This window comes from Phoenix dactylifera, unplaced genomic scaffold, assembly GCF_009389715.1.
Source record: "Phoenix dactylifera cultivar Barhee BC4 unplaced genomic scaffold, palm_55x_up_171113_PBpolish2nd_filt_p 002426F, whole genome shotgun sequence".
NCBI lineage: Eukaryota > Viridiplantae > Streptophyta > Magnoliopsida > Arecales > Arecaceae > Phoenix > Phoenix dactylifera.
The window spans coordinates 1-22,299 of NW_024069647.1; the positions used below are offsets into that span (position 1 = coordinate 1).

Consider the following 22,299-nt stretch of genomic DNA (forward strand, 5'->3'; position numbering starts at 1 on the left):
CATCTAACAAATAGGTTCTTCGGGGCCCAACATAGGTTTTTGGTGAACCCGGAAAACCAAAGTGTAAAGGTTTTTGGATTGTGAGCCCGAAAAACAATCCAACTGTAATCCGCGGGATTATAGTGAATTTCCAAGGGGTCGCTTGGGGAGTGGACGTAGGTGCTTAGGAGAGCACCGAACCACTATACTTCTTGTTGTTTGTATTGTAATTTGTTTAATTCCACTAACTCATCAATTAACATAAGTAAGATAGTTAAAATTAAGAGAAACCAATTCACCCCCCCCCCTCTTGGCTTGTCACCTTGGGCAACACACTCCACCAAAAATTTTCCTTCAAGTTTCGATACATTTTAGTACCACCTGGATGCACTATATAAGCTGAGTTATGAGCCTCATCAAGAATCTCTTTCTTCATTTCTGTTACTTTTGGCACACATACCCTGTTCCCGAATCTTAAAGAGCCATCTTCATGCACTCGGAATTCTGACTGCACACCTGACTCTATTGTTTCTCTGATCTTCTGTAACTCTGGATCCTCTCTCTGAGACATCTTGATCTTTTCAATCAGAGTAGGCTGCATTGTGAGGGTAGCCAAATGTACCTTAGGATCATGTAGTCGTATCTCAATCCCTGATCTCTCCAAATCTAATAAAATATGCTTCTGTGTAGTGATTAATGCTGCCATCCCACTTGAGGATTTTCTGCTCAAAGCATCAGCCACTACATTTGCTTTCCCCAGATGGTAACTGATAGTCAGGTCATAATCCTTCAGTAGTTCTAGCCATCTTCTTTGCCTCAAATTCAGCTCCTTCTGTGTGAAGATATACTTCAAACTCTTATGATCTGTGAAAACCTCACAGTGTTCTCCATACAAGTAATGCTTCCATATCTTCAGAGCAAAAACTACCGCAGCCAACTCCAAATCATGTGTAGGGTAATTCTGTTCATATGACTTTAACTGTCTAGAGGCATAAGCTATCACCTTCCCATTCTGCATCAGAACACACCCAAGTCCTTTACGAGATGCATCACTGTAGATGGTGAAGCCTTCTGTCCCAGATGGAATAGCTAGCACTGGGGCTGTCACCAGACGCTTTTTCAGCTCTTGAAAACTCTGTTCACAGTCATCTGTCCATTCAAACTTTACTTGCTTATGAGTCAAGCGACTTAGAGGCATGGCAATACGGGAGAATCCCTCAACAAATCTTCTATAATATCCAGCCAATCCTAAGAAGCTGCGTACTTCAGTCACATTGGTAGGTCTACACCATCCAACTACTGCCTCCACTTTCATTGGATCAATAGAGACACCTTCCTTGGAGATTACATGTCCAAGAAAAGAAATGCTATCCAACCAGAATTCACACTTTAATAGCTTAGCATACAACTTCTTTTCTCTAAGAATTTGCAATACTACCCTTAGATGTTCTTCATGTTCCTGTGAGCTCTTTGAATACACCAAAATATCATCAATGAACACTACTACAAACTGATCCAGATAAGGTTTAAATATCCGATTCATAAGATCCATCAAGGCAGCCGGTGCATTTGTCCAACCAAAAGGCATGATCAAAAATTCATAATGCCCGTATCTGGTCCTGAAAGCTGTCTTGGGCACATCCGCTGCTTTTATTTTCAATTGGTGATAGCCAGAACAAAGATCAATCTTCGAGAAAATCTGAGCCTCTTGCAGCTGATCAAACAAGTCATCAATTCTTGGCAGTGGGTATTTATTCCGTACTGTCACCCTGTTTAATTTTCGGTAGTCTATACAGAGTCGGAGGCTACCGTCTTTCTTTTTCACAAATAATACAGGAGCGCCCCAAGGAGAAACACTAGGCCTGATAAAATCCTTATCTAGTAACTCCTGTAGTTGTTCCTTCAGCTCTTTTAATTCAGCTGGAGCCATTCGATATGGAGCCTTTGAAATTAGACCACTGCCAGGAATCAAGTCGATGGAAAATTCAATCTCCCTATCAGGGGGTAATTCTGGCAATTCATCTGGAAACACATCTGGAAATTCTGCCACGACAAGGATATCCTCTAACTTGTGCTCCTCTTTCTGGGTATCTAACACAGCAGCTAAGAATCCTTCACAACCTTTTGCGAGAAGCTTCTTAGCCTGTAGAGCTGAGATTAATTTCATTTGATGAGGTGACTTGCTACCCACCAACCTAAGCACTGGCTGACCAGGGATCTGAAACTTGATCGTTTTCTCAAAACAATCAACAGTAGCATGGTATGCTGCCAACCAGTCCATTCCAAGAATCAAATCAAAGTCATTCATCTCTAAGACCAACAAGTCTGCATTCATTTCCCTATCCTCAACGCCCAAAATACAGTTCTTGTAAACTAAATTAACTAATATGACATCTCCACTTGGCGTGGGTAGCACCAGAGTCAAATAAAACATTTGCATCATATGACATTAACCTAATCATTCCTGTACATAGTTGCAAGACACCTAATCACAATCTTTATCCATACACGCACAACATATATAACCTAACCAAATTTATGATATGCCAACAAAGGAAAATATTAGGGATGGATTTATTACCTGTCACCACTGAATTAGAGGCCTTGGCATCCTGCTTTGTGAGTGCATAGACCCGCCCCTGGGTCCTAGGCCTCTGCTGCCCTCCCTCTTGCTGCTGTCCCGCCTGAGGTGCTCGGTTTATAGGGGCTCTCTGAGAAGACTGAGGTGCCTGTCGCCTCTGCGGTTCTTTTTCACTAGGACATACAACAGCCTTATGCCCTTCTTGACCACAAGAAAAACATGTCCCTCCAATCCAAGTGCAATCTCGCTTAAGATGAGGTCCTCTACATCTGTAGCATCTAATGGCACCTCGGGCTTGACCTCTGTCTCTGGTGACAACTTGATTCAGTCTCTGATCCTTTGACTTGAAGGGTCTACTATTTTGGCTCGGAGAATCAGTAGATCAAAACTTTTTCTTCATATTCTTTTCTCTGGCAGCATGGGCGTTGTCAAGCCCTTTTTCTATCACCAGGGCTTTGTTAACCACATCTTTATAACTAGACAGTTCAAAAGCAGCGACTTGTTGTTGAATCCGTCCCCTGAGTCCATTTTTAAATTTTCTTGCTCGGTCACTATCCTCTGATATCAAGGTCGGAGCATATCGGGACATCTCTTCAAACTTTGCTGCATACTGAGCAACCGTCATATCACCCTGCTCCAGTCGGTCAAACTCCCTATATTTCTGGAATCGGATACCTTGGGAAAAATATTTCTCATGGAAAATCTTTTTAAATTCCTCCCAAATGAAGGGGGCATCACCCGGACCAAGCTTCCCTTTCTCCATTTCCCACAAGTCAGCTGCCTCACCCTGTAACATAAAGGTGGCAAAAAGGACTTTCTCCTCATCAGGGCACCTCAGAGCTTGAAAGACTTTCTCAATCTGTTTCAGCCAGCTCTCAGCCTCCATCGGGTCAGCCGTACCTTTAAATGCTGGGGGTGCATACCTCTGAAAATCCAACAGACTGACTCGGTGCTCCGACTGAGTTGTAGTGCCTTGGAATTGTTGTTATTGCTGCTACTGTTGTTGATACATTGCTTGCTGCTGCTGCAACTGTTGCTGAAAGAACTGTTGCTGCACCTCTACCATCCTCATCATGTCTGCTCTGGCAGCAGCTTGCTGTTGCACCATCATTTGCATCAACTGTGAAGCACTTATCGTCTCCTCAAGCTGAATACTTGGTCCTTCGGATGTCCCAATCTTCGGAGCTCCCATCTCTAGAGTACTGCCAGTAGGGTCAATAGTGTGCTCCTGCTGTGGCACACCCCGAGTCCGCGTGGATGAGGTACCTTCCTGCTGTCCAGAGGGTGCCCAAGCCGTGGAGCCATCTGCAAATCGGGTCGGCCTTCTAGCACGCCCCCGACCACGCCCTCGCGCCATATCAACCTACACCATTTTTCCAGCATCAAGATTATCAGATTGAGAAAATTTTGCATCCTTCATATGCTAATCACAACATTTTAATATCTTTCGTGTTTAGTGATTTTCCCCACTTAGGCTTACTCGAGCCTAAACCCTAGGATTCCTAAATCTTAAGCTCTGATACCAAATGTCACGCCCCCGCTTCCGCGGAGCACGTGAGGCACCTAGTGCCCACGTGGGGGCTACGAGGGGGGAAACACGAGGCTCCCCTGCCAGATATTGTCCGGTTCTGGAGCTTCACGCAAGCATCCTTCACCCCTCTCCGATTTTGTTTTCCATCCAAAACGCGTCTGCAGGATTAGGAGACACCCGCCTCATATGCCCAAGCTCTGGAACGAGACTTTCCGATGTGGGACTATTGGGCTTCACAAATACAATAGAAAATGATCCCCCACCGCATTGAGTAACTGCTTGAAAACTGCATCTGGAAGATAAGCCAAGGTTGTACAACAGTCAATAATGGCACCTTTATTTGCTCCATCGTCAAATAAATAAGTAGGAAGCCTTAGAAAAAGTCCCACCAACCTCAATTCCTGTCAAGTTGACATTGTAATGTTTCCTGCGGAAGTTAAAATTTTGAAACTTGAAAAAAGTTTCGCATCACTAATAACTAGTAAATACAGTTATTGTGGCACACATAAGTAATTGCAATTGATTCAAAGGAAATGAAATCTACCAAACCTTAGAACTTTCTGAAATTCTAACAGAGGTGGAGGACTTCATGGTAATCTCAATACCAAAGATTAAGAAACAAATGGGCACAAGAAGCCTTAGCCAAAGAAGCCAAAGCAGGAATGGAGTCAGGGAACCACCGGACAATGAGCATAGGAGGCAAGAGATGGATCGCATAATCATAAAACAATCATCTGTGAAGATCCAAAGAAACACAATTAAACTCAAATAGAAACATCTAGCTTTATAAAGTAACATTCTCTCCAATATTTCCCTCCAAAAAAAAAAAATTAATTTGCCTGTGAAAGAGCTAGCTTTATAAATAAAATACTTTATAGATATTCTTTAATTTGCCTGTGAAAGAGCTAGCATATATAAAACATAGCGTATTCTAGCTGGATAGTGCCACAGTAGAATGATCAGTGTTAATATTGGTTCCTATGTCGAGTTTGGAGTCTAACTTTCGTTGTAATTTAGTAGAGGTGCTGATTCAATTGCATAAGATGCATCTAACAGTGGTGACAACATGACTTACCATTTTGGTTTACTTATTTCAATCATGTGGCACATTATTCCATTGCTAGTTGTGATATTATCATATGCCATCATTGTTGTATAGTCAAGATTTGGTTCATCAAACTGAGGGATTCATGTATATACTATTAAGGTAGTGGTTTTAATTGTAAATACCATGCAAGTTGTCCTGGTTTTTTTGTGGAATGGGCCAGCATACCTGACACTTAGGACAATAGATGTCTCATTTGTCTTGGTCCATTTTTTGACTCATCCCATTCTGAAACATGACATGAGAACAAAACAGGGAGCTGGAGCAGAAAAGGAGAGCATGCTGCCTGCAGCAAAGTCAGAGAATATAGAATAAAAACAGTCTGATTAATGAAAGAGAACCACTGAAGAAAAGTGGAAATCAAAAACAAGAGAATGACAGAATTAGCTTCTATAAGAATCATTGCTCATAATCACAGCTCAATAACCAAATCTGTACAAATTCACTATTCTTCTTGACCATTTGTATGTCTATATTTAAATAAAAACTAATTATTTGCATGTTTATCTAATGAAGAAAATGTACTTTAAATCCTTGAATTCTTGATATCTTCTTAGTTTTGTTGGTGTCTAAATGCACTATTATGCCATACTAGGATAACATATCCGAAGTGTCTGACTGTATCTAGTAGACTTGTATCCTAGGTGGTGATACAAGTAATTGATGGAATCAGATTCCTCACCCTCACCCATAATTAAATTAAAAGGTGATTTGCAGTATGGACATCTTACAGGGACTACACACTATACAACTGCCCTACTGTATTCATTCGCATTTGCACGCCATCTCCTATAATTGTGCATGCTAAATGCTACCATGTTGCAGTTAGAGATCGAGTGGATGCCCAACCATGCACCCAACTATACCTTTCCATCCTACAGAAATAGGCGACTGACAGCCTCAAGCTGACAGAAAAATTTCACTGTTTTCGCCTGCAATGGGTGATCAACCTCTTTCCATAATTGGTGTCCGGGAAAGGTAAGAGCTAAATGACCCAGCCCAGACCAAAAACACCCCGAAGATCACAAATAAATGCCAGCAACCAGGTTACCAAATTTCGGCTCTCATGAATCATTCCATTCCATTTGCCTGTTAAATAGGGAAATGCTAACAAAGCTCCCATCTTTGTCAAAATTGTGCATGCAGTTTTTTTAAATTTTTTTTTCCAGCAATGCTAAAACCTAGGATCATCTCAATATGGAAAATAAAACCCTAATCTTGTTTGCCTAAATACAAGATAAAAGAAAAATCCAAAGATGAATTGTGCCAATCTCTCTTTGTGCCAATCTCTCTTTCCAGCAATACGAGACAAGGAGAATTAATAAAAACAAGTGCCAATCTTGTTAACACAATGAATTGTGCCAATCTCTCTTTGTGCCATTTGCCTTATGTCATGTTGGCGATAGAAAGGATATTTGTGATTATAGGATTGCTAGATAACAACATGCCGCGAGGAAAACGATTCAGAGATGTTGAGTTTCAGCACACATCCGTTGGATCTTCTTCGATCAGTCCCTACGGTCCCAGCAGCCCGACGAGCCCCAGCAGCACGAGTCCCATTCTCAGCATGAGTCTCATACTCAGCACGAGTCTCAGTCTGAGCACGTGTCACCTGCTGATTGTCCAGACATGGATGACGTGCACATCCAGGATAATTTGATTTAATTTTATATATTAATTTTTCTTACAATCTAATTATATTAAATCATTTGCCTTTAATGTTTTAATTAATGGATATTTTATTTTATTTTTATAGATAGACTGGGGAGAGTGAGGACACAAGGACCCACTCGAGCACGGGATGTGTGGAGCCTACGTGAGGATGAAAAGATCGTGGTACATTGCAATGAACTAGGGCAACCCATCAAGAGGGCTGCAAGGATTTTATCGACTTTTCTAGGATCGGTTGTGTGGAAGGGTCAGTTGTGTCTGCTCAACTATACGAAATGGAATGAAATGCTTCCTTCGTATAAGGTTGAGCTTCTTAAAGTTATTGAGGTAAAGAATTGAATTTGCTTACTATCACAATTTTATTTTTTGATTTAACATTGTTATAACATTCTTTAATTACTTTGATGTAGAAAAAGTTTTTGTTCCCTAAAGAGAGTCATGATTGGGTGCTGAAGTCCGTCAACCGCAAGTGGAAAGAATATAGGGCCAAGTTAAAGGCGGACTGGAAGCACGATGGTATGACAGAAGAGGAGGTTGCCCGTGTTTGTCCTCCTGATGTAATCCCTCATCAGTGGAGGGAGCTTGTCCACTATTGGTTTTTCGACAAAGCTCAGGTTGTGTATATTTTTTTCAATACCTTATATTGTATCTACTAATAATTTAGATTACAAATTTATATTGTTTATTCCTTTTTTGGGAAGACATATTCCAACATTGGTAGAGCTGCATGAGCCTCTCAGACTGTTCCTCATACTTCAGGCTCGATGAGTTATGCTCGACGTAGAGCTGAATTCGTAAGTTTTTTTTGAAACTCTTTGAAACTATTTTAAATTGTTCTATCATATAGCATGTATTATGATAACTAGCTTGCCAATATATCTTTTGTTGTAGATGGATGATAATGGGAGGAAGCCTAGTAAGGTGGAGTTTTATAAGATGACTCACACCCACCGAGATGACAATTTTGTTCGGAAGGAGTCAAGAGATATAGTTGTATGTATTCATCTTTGAATCTTTCAACGATATTTTTATTAGTTCTATTATTGGCATACATTAATATGACTTTTTCTTTTGAGAATATAGGACAGGGCAACAACTCTTATTTCAGAGCGCATCGGAGAGTCATCATCATCCGACACGACCAGTCATGTCGAAGCTCAAGTGCTTGCTGAATTATTGGGCCCAGAACATTATGGTAGAGTGAGAGGTTATGGCGTTGGAGTTACCCCCACTCAGTTGTCTGCAGTGGGCATATATACAAAAAATACTGGAGAAGGCAGTAGCAATGCAGAAGTTAGTAGACTTCGGGCAACAATTGAAGATATGAAGAATCGCCATCAAGCAGAGTTGGCAGAGTTGAAGCAGAACCAACAAACTTTGCAGTCTCAGCTTGAGCATATTTCATCTATGTTACAGCGATTTCTCCATCCTCAGGTAAATAACTATATGTATTTGATGACTTTACATAATTATCACTTATTTTGCATGAGTTAATGATTTTCATATTCCTAACTTTTAAAGTTTTTTTTTTTTTTGTAGATTCCTGATACTTCAACAGCTCGTAGAGATGATGATGGCGCTAAATCCGGTCCCTGATACCTTTTAGATTGTTATTTAAGGAGTTTTATATGTATTTTTTATATTTTTCAAAGAACATTGTAATTCTAAACTTATTAATCATATATGACAAGATGAATATTTTGAATGATCTGAATATTTGTGTTGATGTAAATGTAATGCAGGTTCATATTGGCGTAAATGTTGATTTATAATACGCATGTGTTTTTTTAATAATTTTTTGAAAAAAAAATCCCACTCCCGACGCTTTAAAGCGTCGTTAAAAACCAAACTTGGCACCGTATGAAAGACTTTCTCCGACGCTTATAAGCGTCGGCAAAAAATCTATACCGCCACGCAAAGTGGTAGTCTATGCCGATGCTAATTCGCGTCGGCAAAGGATCTACACCGACGCTTTCCTAAGCGTCGGTAAATACCCGGTTTTGCCGACGCTTTCCTTGCACGTCGGCAAAAATCTTTCCCACTCAGGTATCATCGATGCGTCTACGACGCTTGCTTTTGCGTTGGTGGAGTTTTTGCCGACGCTAATAAGCATCGGTAAAGGCCAATAAAAGCGCCGGTAAAAGTTACTATTCCTGTAGTGCGACCTCCTTGACCTCGGTCATAAACTGACGTGAGCAACTTCAGCCCCAGCCGAGGAGTCGACCAGCTGAGGAGCCAATCGACACGTACTGGCAAAAACTGATGGTTTCGACAATCGACAGTTGTTACTGCTCTACATTCGGCGCATGGTCAGTATGCCACCCATACGAAATGATGCTCGCATCGTAAACATACGACTGGCCGTTGCCTGGCAACTGGTGCACATCACATCAACCCAGATAAACGATAAAATAAACTCTTCCATATAAAGGGGTAGTCCGGAGGACCTCAGGTATGCAACATCTATCACCCCCTGAAATTTGGAATATAACACGATCATGCTATCGAGGGATAGAACCCTAGATAACACGAAGCCAACATTATATTTAGCTATCAAGTTCATCTCAAATAAAATATAATAAATAAAAGTTTAATTTTATTATCCATTAAATGGAACCAATATTGGTTTACAACATCTAAATCCAAACATAAATACCAACCCATAATCCTCAAAATTTAGAAAATCATTAACTATAAATTTATAGTCAACTTAGAATACTAAAATTTTTCTACAAAATTGTCAAGTTTACTAGCGCGAACTCCAAGCCTGGACCATCTTTCGTTCCTCTCGATCCTATTCATCTGGAGAGAAAAAAATAAAAATAGAGATATATAAGTGATCGAGCTCAGCAAGTAAACCTTTTACTATCTTATTGGATCAAGCATAAGTTTTTGTATGAATTGATGCTTCATAAAGTAAAAATAATAATTATTGCAAGATAGAATATTTCATAGTATCAAATAATAAAATAAGTCATAAAGTCAATCATGCATGCAACATCATCAATATGTCATAAACATGGTTCTAGGTGTGTAGTATTAGATCATAAAATATTTACTATTTAACTATATCATCGATCAAATTACTACTCTCAGACTAAATACTAAGATTGCTTTTATACCCGTAATAGAGTCGTAATCATCAAAATACTGATTACTATTATCCGTTGGCAGGGTCGTATGCCAACTATTATTACTCGCTGGCAGGATCGTATGCTAACTACTATTATTCACTGGCAGGATCGTATGCCAACTACTATACCCGCTAGCAGGATCGTATGCCAACTAGTATTACCTGCTAGTAGGATTGTATGGAACTGGATATCGATCTACCCCACTTTGAAGGGATATATATAGCTATTTGTGAGTCTTTTTGCCATAGTTCTTAAAACAATTTTTTTTAACTTACATTTTCTTAATTAAATCATATACGAATAAAATACTAAATGGTTTTATAAAGTTCGTAGTGTATAAATAAGCCTTTAATAGTAAATTAATTATGAAATTATTTCTTTCATAACAAAATATAAATTTCGTAAATATATGGAGTTCATTTTTATATAAATAATTCATTATTCTTAATATACGAAGGAAACCATTATTTTGCAATAAATCATGAGTTTCATAATATTCTACGCTTGATCATTGACTTTAAGAAAATATGATATCATCAATATTTAATACTATTTTTGTATTTTCATAATACCAAAAATTAAGTCGGGCTTATCTTGGACTCATCTTGGACTTTGAGAACGAGTATGGTGACTCGTTTGTATTTGATCCACTTAGTTACTCGATGCACGAGTCTGCTATTGCTAGTTAGTAGCTATCTGCTCGAGATTCTAAATGGCTATGGTCAACATTTGAACCTACTACATGAGTAGACGAAACTGCTTATTCATAACTGGCAACTCTGGCTATGGCTCCTGCAGAAGAGGATCCCTCTAAGGGCTCTATGGAGAGCCGTCAGACTCTAAGGATATATTCTGCTGGGCAGTTGTTGGTGTTGCTTGCATTCTCCTTGACTTCATGGCTGCAGACTATCTGCTAATAGGTCAGCTTTGCAAAGATGGGATCATGACCCTTTCTCTAGTGCCAATCTGTTGCTGTGGAAAACCAGCATGACCAACACATCAAGCTAACAAGGTCGCTGGAGTGCTCGGTTCATGTGTCGTTAAATTATGGAGATGAGATCTCCACGTAGAACTCCTCAAAGGAATGCCAAATTATGGAGATGAGAATCCTTAAAAATCAGCAATGATAGATTATCACACATGAAGATTTCCTAGTGAAAGCAGAACTCTTCTGTGCGGCATGAATCTCTCTTCCACACCTTCTAATCTTCAGCCAACTGATTGCCACATGGCACTCAATGATAAGGATTCAATCACAACTAACATAATTCAGCAATTACAAACCAATTTAAGGACCCAATGCAAATAAGCTAGCCAACAAAACATAAATGAACCCAAACTACATGCGCGCACCAAACTGGAATGGACTCAATCATCAAACACAAATTAACAAATTACAAACTCAAAACAAGAAATCAAATAAACCCAAAATAAAAAGACTCAGTATGACCTAATTGACCAAAATAAAATAGACTCAATCCAATATAATTAAATGCTGAAAACCATAAACTCAATGGGTTTTCGGGCACTCTCAAAGTAAGGATCCAAACTCGACGTACGTCCATCATGACTCGGGCTCATGCTCCTGCATCAATCGAAGGCCGAGTCAAATTATTAATCCTTCTCAAGGCAAAACAATAATGATGATATAGGTGAGCTGATTCCACATATAACAACATATATTCCACGATTGATAAATGTCTTCACAATTAAACCATGAAGGCAGGATATTCAAATCTCTAAAAACAAAAAGACAATAGATAGTAAATTTTACGAACCTCTAACACGTTATGATCTGTTGCCATGAGTCGTGCATAAGCCTGTCCCTCGTCCATCCCATCAGACAACCTCATCGCCAAACCCCTTCGATTAGTGGGTGAATACGCAACACATTCTAGACCGCTTGTATCAGGCAAGTTGTAGACTTCTTCCAATCTACCACTATTTAAGTGATATGAGAAGATGTTGTCATCTATTCGAAGGAAAATAGCATCCACATCTGGATGAAATTCTGTGACATAAACATAAGGTGTTTCAGGGATCCCATGTTTCTGTAACATAGCTCTGACATTAATGCAATGCTTGAAGATCCAATCGACATGACAGTAGTCCTTAAGCATCCACACCTTTATCTTACCCTTGCTTCGCAGCATATAATGCAAATAACCCCCTGAGTGTCCAAGACAGTCCATGCCATCGGACTCAGGCAGCTCGATTCTGTGGCAAACCTTTCCCTCTGGATCAATTCCCCAGACTTGGTTTAGACCGTATGCAACATAGAAAATCCCATTGGTGAAAGTAGCCTGTAGGCTGTTATACGTTCTGCCATAAGAGACTTCGCTCTCCACCCACTGGTTTGTCCTAGTCGAGAAGATCCTAAACCTAGGGATCCCGTCGTCGTCGCCGCCGAAGCGGAGGACATGGTAGTGGTGGGAGAGGCGAGGTTCGAAGCCCAAAGCAAGGTACCCGTAGATATCATCTTCTTCAGGGAGGACAGCCCACTCTCTAGTGGCGGGATTGCAGACGTAGAGGGATATAGCGTGGAAGTCGCCATAGATTAGAGGAGATATGGAGTCGATTTCTCGGACCCACGAGCGGCAGAGGAGCAGCCCATTGGAGGAGCTGATCACCTCCATATTCCATAACTTGCGCAAGAAACTGAGAGAGGTGTCGATGGCAAGATCGTCATCGCTGTTTGAGAGGCTAATATATTGGATACGCCTCCGATGCCTGTAGACGGTCATGTCTCCATAAGGGACATTGACGAAGAGGCCAGATGCAGCACGAGGGAAGTTATTCTGATAGTAGGGATCAGAGGAAAGGGCGAGCCAGGACTTGGAGACGCATTGAAACCGGAAAAAAGGACTTGGTCGGCAGACGAGAAAGGATCTCCACCATGAGATCGTCTGTCAGTTTGGCAACACAGCGAACCATCTTCTTGTAGCGGAGAGATTAGACTTCTTCCTTCCTATCTTCCTATTAGGTGCATCTATTTAAATATCATTAAATAGAATTAATTTTTTTATTAATTTCAAAGCAAAGCAAAAATCAAAAATACTATTAAACATAGCCCAACAAATCCAAACACGGCTCAACAGGCTCAAAGTTGGCCCGCAATGGACCCGGCCCAATAGAGCCCAAACATGGCCCACAAAAAGGCATAGCCCAATAGAGCTTAACATTGCTAAATTGGGCCCAAGTTGGGCCCGCAATGAATAGAACGCAAGGTTGACCCAATTTGACCCACATGGGCCTTTTTTTCCCTCTTTCTTTTTCTTTTCCTTTTCCTTTTCTTCTTTTTTTTTTTTCTTCTCTTCTTCCCGGGTCTTCCTCTCCTCCACCCTTCTTTCTTTTTCTCCCCTTCCCCTCTTCTCACGTGACCATAGAGGAGGAGGGGAGGGGGGGGGGGGTGGGGGCGACCCCATGCCGGGGCTCGGAAGGGGGGCCGGCCTGAGGCCGGCCGTGCCTGCGGCGGCCGCAGTGGCCGGCCCTCTCTCCCTCCTGTGGAGAAGAGAGAGCTCGGAGAACGGCGACCGGCCCTCTCTTCTTGCCGTGGAGGAGAGAAAGAGCTCGGAAGAAGAAGAGCCCACGACGAGGACTAGCAGCGTCGGTGACGCTCGCAGTCGCACACAGGTAAATCCCCTCTTCCCTCTCTTCTTTTCTTCTTTTCTTTTTTTCTTTTTTTCTTTCTCTCTCTCTCTCTCCCCCTCCCTCTCTCTCTCTCTCTCTGTTATTCCGAGTAAATTGGGAGGATAGAAGGCAGGGAAGAGGAAAAATGAGGTGGTCGGGAGCTTACCTAGCTTCGGGGAGGGGCTACGAGCATCTACTTCGGCGACACCGACGGGGTGCCGAGATCTAGCAGCTTCTGGGTCTGAGAGGGAGCGTTCAGGGAGGAAGGAAGGCGTAGGGGGTTCTACAAATAGCGAGGTTTCGAGTGCTTATTAGATCTTAATCAATTATTCTAATAATGTAATAAATCTTATAATTCATTGAATTGACATTTTAGATCTCAATTACAATAATTGATTTGCTAGCACAATTAGTAATCAATTATTCTAATAAGGTAATAAATCTTATAATTCATTGAATTGACATTTTAGTTCTCAATTAAAATAGTTGATTTGTTAGCACAAAATTAGTAATTAATTATTCTAATAAAATAATAAATCTTATAATTTATTGAATTGACATTTTAGATCTCAATTACAATATTTGATTTACTGGCACAAAATTAGTAATCAATTATTACTAATTCGGAAAATTCAAACGGAAAATTTGAAAATTTGGTTACTTCGTAACAACAAATTTAATTTGCACTTAGACTTTTGTAAAATTAAATTTGTATGATTTCTAGTGATTATTTCCACTAACTAATAGTGTCAAAGAAAAGCTTGTTAAAAGGCATACGTACCTAAAAAAAGCTGGTACTTAAGTGAGCCTAGTGCTCCACCACCAATCTGGAGCTAATCTGGCTATTATTTTTTGGATATATCAACTAGACATTCAAAATTCAATACAAATTTTAGCGCAATCTTTTGACATAGACTTTTGCCTTCATTCAGGTTTATGTTCCTTCTCTATAACCTTGTACCTATGGCCTCAAATACTAGTGACCACCTTAGTGCCAAACCTGAAAAAATTTGATGGCCATAACTTTAGGAGGTGGCAGAACCAAATGCGGTTCTAGCTCACCACATTAGGGTTGATCTCAGCCATAGGTGAGAGCACCACTGAAGTTGATAACAGGTCCAATCTAACTACTTCACGATATGCTACTCGCCAAAACTCAAACCGGAATTCATCCTCCTCCCACACTGAACCTTTTGCCTCCACCAGCACACCCTCTAGAACACCTGATGAAATAGACTATCATTACATCCATGAAATCCTAAGTGCCCTTTTTGAGAGGCTGTATGACATTTATTACCAACCAAGAGTGCCAAAGAACTCTGGGATATCCTAGAAAGCAAATATGGTCTTGATGATGCGAGGGTGAAGAGGTTCAAGGCCTCTGACTTCAATAACTTTAGGATGGTGGACTCAAAGCCTATGAATGACCAAATCCATGATTTTGAAATTCTAATCCACCAGCTTAGTGCTAATGGAACCAATTTGGATGAATCATTCCAAGTAGCCTGTCTGATAGATAAACTACCTAATTTCTGGTCTGATTTTGCTAAGACTCTGAGCCATACCCAAGGAGGTCTCACCCTAACCCAAGTTTTAAACTCCATTAGAATAGAAAAACAGCATAGGCTCAGGAGTAAAACCTCTACTGGACACCAGAATAATGCTTATAATATAGAGGCCCCATCTAGAAAATATCAGAACCGACCCTTCAAAATAAGCATTACAAAAATAAACCTTACAACCGTAGAAATCCTAACCACCACAATGAAAAACCTATGCAATCTCAGGAGCAGAAGAAGAAGAAGAAGAAAGAGGATGGTGGTGTCCGTTTCTGTTATATGTGTGGTCAGACCAACCATTTGTCTCCCTAGTGCTTCTATAAGAAGACTGCACCTCTTCAATCCAAGAAGAAGAGTCCACACACAACCAGTGCTCAAGTCAACATGGTGACTTCCAGCGCTGGCTCCTCTGAGATAGCTTTCAGATCTGTTTCCTTTCCTCCTGAAGTTAACATGACTTTACAAGCACTTGATTGGTGGATTCATATCGGAGCTGGTATACATATTTGTTCGGATCGCTCCTATTTTTTTTAACCAAGTCTCAAGTGGAGGAGTTGTGATCATGGCTGATCGGTTCTTTCAATTTTGAAAATAAACCACGCAATAGCACGTTATCTTTGTAGGATAGTGATTACGGGTGTCGGTCCACAGGGATTGGAGACAAGTTATTTTTTTTTAAAAAATAAATCAAGAAGAAGAATTTGCTAATCGAATAAACTAAATTAAACTATGAGTGTGAATTGGAATTTTATCAGAGTAAATGGATCTAGGTTTGGAATCCACCACATAGCATTGTATCAGGGTCTGTGTTCTTTAATATTTTTTTTTATCTTTTGGAGAGGCATGCAATATTGGCTACAAGCCTTTTAAAATAAAATATAAAGAGTTTTAGGAAGATCCATCTTCGGTATAGCATGAAGTGTCTACCTAAGTATGCTAATCTAGGGTGCAGCATACCTCATCTTCCTAGGCATGGATCATCTTAGACTACTTTAGCAAACATGAATAATAAATAGCATGCTCAAGGTTTAAACATCATAAAAGAAATATTTCATTGAAGATAAAATTTAAACAAGCTCCAAAATAATAATAAAAAAGTAAGAACTACAATGCCCTGATACATTGCTAGGGCTTCATCCAGCCTAGATTGGACGTTTAGCCGAGCATGGTTTCCGGACGACCTCCCGTCTTCAAATGAAAGCCTTCACCTCCCATTATTCCCAATATATCACAAAATATTCTCTTTCCCCCCTTTTTCTCTCTTTTTTATTTCTTTTTCTCTCTTTTCTCTCGGCTGGTGGCTTCTTTTCTTCACCGAAACAGGGGTCTCCCCTCTCTTTTTTTCTTCTCAACCGAGCTCCTCTTATAGACCGCTGAAGACCCAGCGATGGATTCAGGGCGTGGTCTGAGGTCTTCGATCTCGCGGAGGCTTGATTCCTGTTGCACGCGAGGGCGTGATGCTGGGAGAATGGCTGGATCTCGGGTGAAGGGCGTCAATCCGTGATTTGGGGGTTTTGAATCCGGAGAAGATGCGGACGGTGATGGCGAAAAACAGGATGCTGGTCGCGATTGGGAGCTGAAATCTGGGACGCCTCGGGCTCTGTTCGAAATGGAAGGATGGCCGGAGATTCGCTGCAGCCTTGAATCGTGCCATGAACGCGTTGAAGACGCTTCGGACAAACGCCTGATTCGCTGGCTGCAGGAACGACGGGAGGCTGATGGCGGAGGAAGCTGGATCTCGGCTGCTGGAGGTGGAACGGGCTGCATCACGGGCGGATGGCACGCGGCTGATGCGGCTGGCACGGGCGGCGGATCTGCTCGCGGGATCGACGGGAGGAAGGTGGACGGCCCTGATGCAAGGAGGGAGGAAGAAGATGAACAGTGGGATTAGTTTTATTATTATTTTTTTTTATAACACTGTTCATATGAACAGTGTTTTCACGGGACACTGTTCATATGAACAGTGTTTTCACGGGACACTGTTCACCTGAACAGTGATTCCAGTAATTTTTGGAAAAAATTATTTTTCTTGCTTTATTTTGACGTGAAAATGGGCATATATGAATTTAAAACAAGGATCTCCTCTATTTTGCTTAGTTTGGAAACGTGATGCGGAGACGGGAGTTTCTGAACCGTTGGATTGCTTGGATAGTGGTCGCGGGAAAGGAATAGATTGGTTTGGAAATTGGCTTTGGATTTGAGGTAGGTTATGATCTTTAATTTGCTTGAACTTGGTCTCGAGCCCAATGTTATTTAAATTCAATTCTTGCTAAACTGCTTCAGACCGGACTCGACAAAACTAAAAACAGGACCGTGACTTAATAAAATTAATCAAACATTTTCTTCATACAAAAATAATTAATTATAGCTTTCAATCTAATTAGGACCAAAATCCATTTAATTATAACCTTAGCTTGATTACAACTCCATCAGTTTACCAAACCGGGTTAACACAATCTCCTACTTATATGTTTTCATGAAAGATTATAACCAGAAGAGAGACAAGTTTAGAGTCTGTTTTGAGAAAAGAATTATTTACCTCTTACCATATTTTAAATTCATTTCAATGTTTATTTAATTTTATGGTAAAATATATATTTATCAGTTTAAAAATATTGATAAGTGCTATGGAAAGATAACTAAATTATAGATTATTAAGCACTTATCACACCCCCAAACCTATGTTTTGCTAGTCCTCGAGCAAAATAAAACTAGAAAAGAAGAATTTTAACTCACTTTCGCAGGCATCGCGGTTACATTTATCATATGTAACAAGGCTTTAAACCCCTAGGTTACCCTAGTGGACGAGTTATAGTCTCGTGAGGGTTTCCAGTGAAGATACCCACAAACTTCAATATCATTTATTGTTATGATTAATTTGTTGTTGTTGTTTTTTTTTTTTTTTAATTCGATTGATGAAACTTCAAATTCCAAGTGCATACTAGCTAGAAAAAAAAAAAACTTTTTTTTTAATTAAAATCTAATTTAAGATACATAAATGATAAGAATTTCAAAGCACACACGGTTTTATTTACTAAGTCAGCCCAAATTCTAGATTAGTATGCAATCTAAGTTAAAGTCATTAAGTTTCCGTTTAGGGAGTTGTAAGACTTATTTATACTGGAGTGCTCGGTGAAATCTGGACCGTACACAAGCTAAGGGTTCGGATCTCCAAAATATTGTTAATACTAGTAGTTTCCAAGGATTGGTCGAAAAGACCTACTCACTGATTCAAAATCATCTTATCTGCAGGATTTCGAGAGTTGTGGATGTTTACTTTAGTACCTCACGGGCTTTATCTGTAATATTCCAGTTTACTCGAATTTTTACAACGACGGCTTTCACACTATTGTCTTTTCGGTCAATACAACATTTTTTTTTTCTTTTTTTTCTTTTTTTTTAAGAAAGGTATATAAATTGTGCACTTTTACTCTTGTGGTGATTTCTCCGTGTAACGAGCAATCAGTCGACAACTCTCACACCAGTTGGCATAAGGTGTCGGGCATCAAGACTCCCCTACGGACTTATGCTCGGAGTCCTCATCACAAGCCCACTTGATCTTTGACAATAGGTAGCCCTTTTCGATGTTCCTGACTAAATCCATTTTTATTGATGTTTTTTTTTTTTTTTTGGATTAGATAAGTATGATTCATCAGGGTCCAAGGTTGCTACCATACTCTCAACATAATGTCGAGCCTAGACCTTAGAAGAGTCGGCCAGTGTGTAGTGAAATTCCAAAGTATTAATTAGCTTACAACTCCCTAAGAGAGACTGAATAAAAAGAACTTAAATTTGTATTACTTCCCACTAGTCATTGGGCTTTTTAGATTTTATATACCTTGTGTGTTTATCATTCTCGCATAAATATATATAAATTAGGATTTTTTTTTTACAAAAACTTTTTTTTTAATAACTTTTTTTATTATTTTATAAAAAATGAAAATAAACACATTTTTTTAAAAAAATATTTTTATTTTTTATTTTTTTTCTTTTTTTAAAAATGATTTTATTATTATTATTATTATTATTTATTTTTTATTTTTATTTTTATTTTTTATTTTTTATTTTTATTTTTATTTTTATTTTATTTTTTTTTTGGGATGAAAATTAAGATGAATACCCCCAAACCTAAACCTAACATTGTCCTCAATGTTAAGAAATAGTCTAAGAGAATTGGGTTGCCTCCCAACAAGCGCTAAGTTTATTGTCTTTAGCCAGACATAGTGAGATAGTTTTTGCATCTCCTTCTATGAGGTCATCTATTTTGTCTATCATAAAACACTCAATTTTCATTGCGGGTTGGTCGGCCGCATTGAACACATTTAATTTTACCTTCATATTCCCAAATGATATGTTCATTACCCCTGTTCTACAATTGATGCACGCATTGGCTGTTGCTAAAAAGGGCCGCCCAAGGATCACGGAGATTTGTTTATTAGGATTGGGCTCATGTTCCATATCAAGGACAATGAAATCTACTGGAAAATAGAATTTGTCTACTTTGACAAGAACATCTTCAATTATTCCACGTGGTGTTTTTACAGATCGATCAGCCAATTGAAGGGATACCGAGGTTGGTTTTAACTCACCTAAACCAAGTTTCTCATAAACTGAATAAGGTAAAAGGTTGACACTTGCCCCTAGATCTAAGAGTGCTCGATCAATGAAATTATTTCCTAAGACACAGGAGATCGTGGGAGCACCAGGATCTTTGAATTTTGGAGGGGTGTTGTGTTGGAGAATAGAACTCACTTGCTCAGTTAGGAAGACCTTCTTAGGCACATGTGTCCTAGATTTTCGCTTTTGTGTATAAAGGTCTTTGAGAAATTTGGTATAGGAGGGAACTTGTCTGATGGCATCAAGGAGTGGGAGGTTGATTTTAACTTGTTTGAAGACCTCCATCATCTCTTCTAATGAAGTTCCCTTTTTGCCAAATAGAGAGGGTGAAGTAAGAGCTTCAGGATATGGGGCCTTTGGGATATGAGTTTTGGCAGAAGGTGGACTAGGTGAAGAAAAAGAAGAAGGTTTTTCATTTGACACATTTCTATCCTCTTCTTCATCTTTCTTATTGTTGTCCTCCCCAATCTTATTGTCTACTACACGTCCACTCCTTAGGGTAGTCAAAGCATTGGCTTGTTCATGATGAATTGCATTTAGTTGATTTTCTTGAGCCATGTATTGTCCCCTAGGATTACTTAGTGGTTGGCTTGGAAGCTTTCCTTCCTCTCGCTTGTTTAGTGCATTAGCTAGTTGACCCATTTGGGATTCTAGCTTGGCGATTGATTGCGTATGAGAGTGCACTAATTGTGTAATGGTTTCCAAACCTTGAAGGGCGTTCAACACTTTCTCCTCAAAGGCTGTGTTTCTTTGGGGTGGAGGAAGAATGTGTTGAAATTGAGTTGAGGGACGGTAGGGATGAATATTTTGTTGGGTTTGAAAATTCTGAGAATTTTGAAAATTTTGGGAATAGGGTTGGGCTGTGTTCGAAGCTTGCTGCTTCCAAGAAAAGTTTGGATGATTTCGCCATCCCGGGTTATATGTATTGGAAAATGGGTCATTACCCGGTCTAGGCTGTGTTTGAGCAGCATTGATGTGTTCTTGCACGAGTTCGGGATATTGGGGTGCTGAGGGGCACTCATGAATAGGGTGGGATGGGCTAGAACAAATAGTACACACTTGTGCTTGGGAAGAGTTCATGTAATGCCCACTTCAGTTGGTCAATCTTATGGGACAATGCATCTACCTTGCTAGACAGGTCCATAGAATGACTTATTTCACAAATTGTCCCTTTTCTTTGAGAACTCGGGGGTGCTTGACGAGAACATGAAGCATGGTGGAGGGAGTTTTCATTTAGATTTTCAAATAATTTCCATGCTTCATGCTCATTTTGAAGCATGAATGTCCCCCCACATGCGGCATCAATCATCTGATGGTTTCGTTCAGTCAATCCGTCATAGAAGCATTGCACTAGCTGCCACTTAGGTATTTGATGATGTGGGCATTTACGGATTAGGTCCCGAAATCTCTCCCAAGTTTCATGAAATTCTTCTCCCTCAGTTTGGGAGAAGCTTGTGATAGCACGTCTAAACTGGTTCGTTCTTCCTATGGGAAAGTATTTTTTTAAGAATTCTTGTTGCATTTGACCCCAGGAATGAATCGAGTTGGCTTCTAAAGAATTCAACCATTGCTTGGCTCTATCTTTAAGGGAGAAGGGGAATAATCTAAGTTTCAGAGCATCATCAGTGAAATTCTGAATCTTGACAGTGGTGCAAATCTCAAGGAATTCATCTAGGTGTTTATATGGATCTTCATTGGTGAGCCCATAAAAAGATGGAAGCATTTGGATCGCACTAGACTTTATTTCGTATTGTACAGCTGCTACCTCAGGTAATCGAATGCAAGATGGGGAAGTGTAAATAGTGGGAGTAAAATATTCCCTCAGGAGTTTGGGTTGTTCTTCAGCCATCTTAAGAGGTGGGGATGATCCTAATGTTTTGATCTTAGCTCGAATGTTCCTAAGGGTTCGTTCTATTTTAGGGTCAAAAGGTAATAGGTTTCGTACTCTAGAACGACTACCTTGCATATACTAGTACTTGATCAATCAAGCATGCAATAAAAGATAAACACATCAATCCTTGTGTTTGTCCTGAAACCACTAGACAGCTCCTAACTGGTTTGAAGAGGGCACCTAAGCCTCCAATCCGGTCTAATGAACCGAGTTGACCAGGTAAGCTCCCAGGTAAGTGGAGGGTCACGATGCGTTCGCAAAGGTCCCACTTAAAACCCACTTGCCTCGAACAGATGAACTGTCTCCCTTATAGGGACAAAGCTTGCCTAGACATCAACTAAGCCACAGAGCGAAATTGGTGCAACTTTCGGTGATCTTCGTCCTATTGAGCTCGAATATCCCTAGGGGCCAATGTCTAATTGATTTTAATTAAAGTGACACTATGTGAGATTGAGTTCACCTAAATTGGGCAAGAGTCCGGTGATGAAATCTGGCTCTTATCTTGTTGGGGTGATTGCCCTTACTATGTGCAAATTGATTTGTGTATGTGTATCAAGCATGCATTCACAATTTTGCTATAATTAAAATCAAACAATCACCA

The 22,299-nt window shown here is 39.9% G+C and overlaps 2 protein-coding genes and 1 non-coding gene across 3 annotated transcripts; 1 reads left to right on the forward strand and 2 right to left on the reverse strand.

Moving 5' to 3' along the window:
* Positions 1–2,942: 2,942 nt before the first annotated feature.
* On the reverse strand, positions 2,943–3,446 carry LOC120109581. The gene has a single exon (XM_039123343.1). The coding sequence runs from the start codon at positions 3,444–3,446 to the stop codon at positions 2,943–2,945; it is 504 nt and encodes a 167-aa protein (XP_038979271.1).
* An 8,294-nt stretch (positions 3,447–11,740) lies between these two features.
* LOC120109582 lies at positions 11,741–12,745 on the reverse strand. Its single transcript, XM_039123344.1, has one exon. The coding sequence runs from the start codon at positions 12,743–12,745 to the stop codon at positions 11,741–11,743; it is 1,005 nt and encodes a 334-aa protein (XP_038979272.1).
* Positions 12,746–21,174: 8,429 nt separating this feature from the next.
* LOC120109583 lies at positions 21,175–21,280 on the forward strand. Its single transcript, XR_005510416.1, has one exon. It is a non-coding gene; the product is annotated as a small nucleolar RNA R71 (small nucleolar RNA).
* Positions 21,281–22,299: the final 1,019 nt, after the last annotated feature.